General features: G+C 43.2%; 1 protein-coding gene across 1 annotated transcript in view; it reads right to left on the bottom strand.

Moving 5' to 3' along the window:
- Nucleotides 1-6,363, bottom strand: part of NINL (ninein like) — a gene marked incomplete at its 5' end in the record, with an annotated part of 227,849 nt that overhangs the window by 204,294 nt on the left and 17,192 nt on the right. The window contains 1 exon segment of the mRNA XM_007958241.1: nucleotides 1,513-1,685. Within this exon segment, the coding sequence (XP_007956432.1) occupies nucleotides 1,513-1,685 (173 nt within the window).

Genomic DNA, 6,363 nt, shown 5'->3' with positions numbered 1-6,363 from the left:
AAGTTGTGAAAGAAAAAAGCAGCAAGCAATCTGTGAAGTCTAGCTTATAAGCACAAGAAGAGATCAAGGAAAGCCTTCATCTCATACACTCCCCACTTTCTCTTGGGGAAACTGAGGCCCACACAGCTTAAGTGTCTTGTCTAACAGAGGTCTTTGGGACCTACCTCCAAGGTTCCCACAATCTTGAACTTAAAGGATAAGTTGGAGTAACAGCAATATCATCAACCCCACTTTCCTAAAACATTCAACTCACTGCCAATTCTAAAAACATCCTTTCCATATTCACTTTTTGAAAATAATTAAAAACCAGAAGAGCAACAATGAAGATGGAGTTCCATCACCTTAGGAGCAGAAAACTCGACCTACACATCTGACATACAAATTTCAAAAAAGAATAAGAAAGCAAATGTTGGGTATTTATGGTGTTGCCCTGGTATAGCACAGTCCTAAGAGAAGGGGCTCTAGGATTTAAATATGTGCTTACTCGGTTTTCCTCTTTACCTAACAAATGTTGAAAATATAAACAAATCAATAAGAGACCAGAATACCATCTTACTAAAGATAAGTTCCTGATACAGTCTCATCTTTCAGAAGAGTAGAAACCAAGAATGGTCTGGAATTCTTCAAAATGGATCTAATTAGTCCATGATTAACTTGGAAGGTGTAACCCACTGCCATGGATTTGCTTCTTCATGTGGAGAACAGTGTGGACCCAGCCATTTACAGGCTGCTGGGGTCCACCCAAGGTGGCCAAAGTGAATAATTTGGTGGTGGTGGTGGGGCGGTTAAGCTAAACCTCAAGGCCACGAGGAGGTGTTAGGTACTTAATCACAAAGTGTAAGTGTAGGGGCCTGGGTATATTCTAAAGTTTTCAAAACAGAGGCAACTGTGGACTTGGTACATCCAACTTCTTAATTTTAGGCTGTAATCACAAAGGCATCTTCCTCTTTTGTAGGTTAATAATACACTCTTGTTGTTGTTGTTGTTATGTGCCATCGAGTCAGCCCTGACTCATAGCGACCCCTCCTTGGGTTTCCGAGGCAGTATCACTACGGAAGTAGGATTGCCCAACCTTCCTTCCGAGGAGTGGCTGGTGGGTTTGAACCACCAGCCTTCTGGTTAGCAGTCAAGTGCCTTAGCCACTATGCTACTAGAGCTCCCTACACTCTTACAGAACCATAAAAATAGTTTTCGTGCATTACTAGAATGATTGGTGGTGAGCAGGGAAAAGAGGTCAGAAAAAAGTGATTTATATAAAAATTCTCCACTGTCCCTATATCTGAAGGAGAATGCTCTGTGGCCAAAGCCAAATGGAGACAAGTAGACTCAGAGAAAATTTTAAATAAGAGCTCATTCCTCAGTATCAACCAAAGCTTCTGGTAACTTAGCTCTGGAGAATGTATGTCTCCCTCCACACAGCCTCTCATAACCATGTGATGAGAGTAGTGACTATGTGAGAGATTGTTTACATGATATTGGGCACCCAGTGTGGGAAAAAGAATTCTGACTCACCTCCACACTTTGCAGAGAGGTGGTGCAGGGGAGCTGGTCACTCAGGCTGGCCTGTGCTTGCAGGTCCCATAAGTGTCTGGCCTCTGTCTTCAACACATACAGCTCAGGTTGAGTCCGACGACCATACCATTTGGAGCCTTTCACATACTTTGGTAGAACAGCCTGTGAGACAGCTAGAAAAGAAAATGGGTAACTTGGTGGGAAGTCCTTAAATCAGTTCTCTGAGCTGCACAGGCCCACACAATACCCTTTGAGAAGGTATAGGTTTGGATGTGCAGTATGCTTTCAAGGACACGCACTGTTACACAACAGAAAACACTGAGAAAATTAGGAGAAACTGCTCCTCTTGGTTACCCAATTATCTAGAGTGGGGGGCAAAAACTGTTGGCCAAGAATCAACTCCATTCACTGCTTGAAGTTTTTCAAGTCTATTTTGCTTTTGGTTATATAGTGAAAGACTATCACAAAAATGTAGATTTTTCTGCAAAGAGAAAGCCCAACAATAGCATCATAGTATGTGATATTATTGTTAGAGACTGGAGATCATCTTCCGTGCCCACATGTCCCAGTATCACATCTCAACTGATGAAAGGAAAGCACTGGGTGGTACCGGTGGGTTTGGCTGTGGGGCCAAAATGCAACTGGACAGGTGCCTCTCAAGCTTAGCAGCATGTCTGGCAAGTCTGGGGCAGAAGCAGGCCCTTAATAGTCCCTCCACTTCCTTTTGACAACCTTGCTTCTCTACATCTGTACAGAGTAGCTGGGACTTCTTGGCCAGAGAAGAAATGGATGCTGACCCAAAGCTAAATTCTCATAAAAGTGGAAAGTGGGGAGGACAGGAAACAAAGACTTGGGTTGGGTGGTAGGCAACCCAGCATTTATAGAACACAGCTTCAGAGAGAGAAAGAAAACAATCAAAATGGAGCCAAAGAGGTAGGACCTGGCCAGTAAACCAGAGGAACATTTCATTGCAGATATACCTTATGTTTCACACCAACACAAGTTACCCTCCCATATCCCAAGTGTTAACTCACCTATTTCCTATGGCCACTGACTTTGGGGCCACTCAGAGGAGGAAGCTGCTTGAACTCGACCAAAAGGGACACAGTGACACCAAGACACAAGCAGGAAGATGGGGCTATGAGCAACAATCGGGGAGGAAGGTGCTGAGTTCCGCTTTGAATATGTGAATGTGGAGTGCTAGCATGACATTTAAAGAGTCTGAGAGTGTGGAGCTAATATAATCTACCACCCTACAGGAGATTTTTGAAAGTAATGTTGTTGTTGTTATGTGCCGTCGAGTCAAACCTGACTCATAGCGACCCCTCCTTGGGTTTCCGAGGCAGTATCACTACAGAAGTAGGATTGCCCAACCTTCCTTCCGAGGAGTGGCTGGTGGGTTTGAACTGCCAGCCGTCTGGTTAGCAGGCAAGTGTCTTAGCCACTATGCTACCAGAGCTCCTTTGAAAGTAATAGGCCTTTGTTAATACTCATGCTGGGATGACAGGTGGTGGTGGTGGTGGTGGTGTTATGGGTCGTCAAGTCGGACCCAGCCCATAGCGACCCCTCCTTGAGTTTCCGAGGTGGTATCATTACAGAAGTAGATTGCCCGACCTTCCTTCTGAGGGGATGATAGATATCAACAGGGAATGGCCCAGAAAACTCTAAGGACATGGGACTAAAATTCATGTGAAATGCCAAACAGAAGAAAACAGTTTCAAAGTCATCAGAACACTTGAAGGAAAATTACAATAAGAAAATCATACCCTCCGGAAGACAGTCCCCAGTGAAGAGCTACCTAAAGGGCACATGAGAGAATAGGTTTGACTCCCCCATAAAAGGCTGCAATCTGGGTATGTGTAGGTGGAAAAGCATCTTTTTCTCTCCTCTTCACTTGATGGGTGTCCCTGCGTGGTGCAAATGGATTATGCTTTCTGCTGCTTACCAAATGTTTGGAGGTTCGAGTCCACCCAAAAGGTGCCTCAGATAAAAGGCCTGGTGACTGACTACTTATGAAAAATCAGCCACTGAAAACCCTATTTAGAACAGTTCTACTCTGACACACATGGGGGCACCATGAGTTGGAATTCACTTGATGGCAACTGGTTTATTCACTTGAGGAAGTACATCAGGCTGGTATAAAAAGAGTGACTTTTTTTTCAGCTGAGAAGTTGGAAATGAATTCTGCACCCACACCTCAATTCATTAGACATGCCAGAGACAGACCCTGTGCTTCCACCATGAGCACACTACTCCCAGAGCCCAGCACAGCATTTAAGCAGCAGGCTATCTACCACTCTGGTCTCTCCCTTACACTTTCCTCCTTAATTTATCCTACCTTAATTCACCCACTCCCAACCTCGATGCTAACTCCTATTTCTTCAAGGGTGCTGAGTCAGCACTTTTTTTAGCGTAATGAACTACCCTGAAAAACACAAACTTGTTTTCGTAATTTTTTCCCAGTGTTCTCATGAGAACAGGCCAGAAGCATATTACCTCTATCCAACAGGTGAAAATGTCACTACAGAAAAGAATGTCCATGTGCAGGCCAAGAAAAAAAAAGAGTGGCAGATGACTAAGCAAAGTACAAATGAATGAGGCAGCTTACCAGTATGCAACATCATGAGGTCCACACACTCTCCCAGTTGGAAAGACCATAAGCCATCAAGCCAAGCATCATTTTGAGTATGAGTAGGTGCCTGTCCCAAGTCACACACTCCAGAATGTACTCAGAGCACAAGTAATGGTGCCTCTGATACCAGAACACAAAGTTTGCTTTCTTCTTTATTTTTTTCTTTTTCTTATGATTTGGGTGAAAGTTATCAGAGCATCTTGGTTCACATTCAACAATTCATACACATTTTTATTCACATATTTATTCAGGTTGCACTCCTGACAACATAACAGCACTCTTCTCACTTCTTGCCTATCCCTACCTTCCTTCTGACCTTTACTTCTGGGCAAATTCTGCCCTTTTGATCTCCTGTGATTGATTGTTCTAAAGAATGAGTATCTCCCTGGTATTCTTCTTCACCTTGTAAACCTATCTATTGCTTGGCTGAAAGTAGAGCCACAGGAACTGAGTTCAGTTCCAGGCCTGAAGAGTGTTGGCCTGAAGAGTGTCTAATAAGGGTTGCCACCTGTCTCTATTAGAATAGTAAGATTGGTCTTTTTTATGATTTTCAGTTTTATTCCACATTTTTCTATCTATGACCTTCCACTATTATTATTATTTTTTATTACTGTACTTTAGGTGCAACTTTACAGAGCAGTTTGTTTTACATTCAACATTTCATGTATACTTGGTTTCACTCCCCAATTACCATCTCCAAGCCTAACCCACTCTCTTCCCCTCCCTGCCCAGTAACCCCCAAAACCATGCTCCTCATAGTTATCCACTACTGTGTCTCCTGCGTTTCTTCCTTGTGAATGTTGCCCCTCTGGTGCCTCGTGGTCTATTGCTCCAAGGAATGCATATCCATAGAGTATGTGGGTGTGTCACCCTGGGTTGAGTAGTCTACTGCACATCTTATTTATGACTAGGCTGAGAGCCAGCCCCTGGGAGTGAGTTTTATTCCAGGCCCGGAATGTATCCCAAGGCCATAGTATTGAGAGTCCCACCAGACTCCATCTGACTAGTAATGCTGCTCATTATTCTGCTTCTGGATTCTATTCTATGTTTTTCCTCCCACTCTACCCAGGATCTTAAGTTTTAATCCCTTCATCAGTGGTTGGCATTGGTTGCTGGGCACCATCTTCTGGTCTCAAGATCCATCATGTCCTAGGGTTGATTGCTTCCAAATGCCGTTGGTATTTTGCACTCTTCTTCGCTTCTGATGACAGGAGACCACTAGCTGCATGTTAGATGGCTGCTCAAAAGCTTTTTAAGACCCCAGCTGCTACTCAGCAATGTAGGCTGTGGAACAAGATTTTTATGTATTTTTTGTGCCAATTGAGTCTGGTGTCCCCCAGTGCTATGGTCCTGAGTCAACAGATATGTTGTATCTCTCCCACAGTGTCTGGCTGTCTGTGAGGGATTGCTCTGTCTGTCTTCTGCTGTTTCTGTAAGGATTATGGGTATTTTGTATCACTGGTATCTCTGCAAGATTAGCATCAGCTGAATCTATCCTTGGTCAAGAGTATAATCCTCTTCACTGACCCCCATCTGATCTTCTCAGATATTTATGTGTTTTTCTGTAGCCTGGTATTTGGTGTTAATAGTAATGCAGTTTTATGGATATACTAGTATTAGCTTTTGTCATCTAAATCTTATGTGCACAATTCAGTGCCCTCCCTTTCCCCAAAGTTATCATGGTGGTCACAGACTCTTTCTGTACCATCCCTCCCCTTACCCATTTCAGCATGTGGCCCCCAACTAGCCTGAAATTATTCCCTCTCCTTCCCTCAACACCCTGGTAAGCTATAAAATGAGTTCCCTTCCTTAAGCAACCACTCAGAAAATTGTCCAAGATTTGCTGGAGGAGAACTTCCCTAATATGATGAAAGATGAGAATATATCCATTCAGGAAGTCCAAAGAACCCCAAACAGGATAGACCCCAAAAGAAAATCACCAAGACCCATCATCATCAAACTCATCAAAACCAAAGACAAAGACAGAATCCGGAAAGCAGCATGGGGAAAACAAAAAGATACCTACAAAGCACAGTCAGTAAGAATAAATTCTGACAAACACCAGAAGAGAAAACAGATGATTGGGACCTTCTAAAAATTAAATTTTTATGTGCCTCCAAAGACTTCTCCAAAAGAGTCAAAACAGAACATACAGATTGGGAAAAAAATATTTGGTAATAACATATCTGACAAGGGACTTATCTCTAGAATTTATAGAA

The sequence above is a fragment of the Orycteropus afer genome, unplaced genomic scaffold, assembly GCF_000298275.1.
Source record: "Orycteropus afer afer isolate SDZICR_OR568_19922 unplaced genomic scaffold, OryAfe1.0 scaffold00890, whole genome shotgun sequence".
Classification (NCBI taxonomy): Eukaryota; Metazoa; Chordata; class Mammalia; order Tubulidentata; family Orycteropodidae; genus Orycteropus; species Orycteropus afer.
This window is presented reverse-complemented; position numbering and strand designations above follow the sequence as displayed.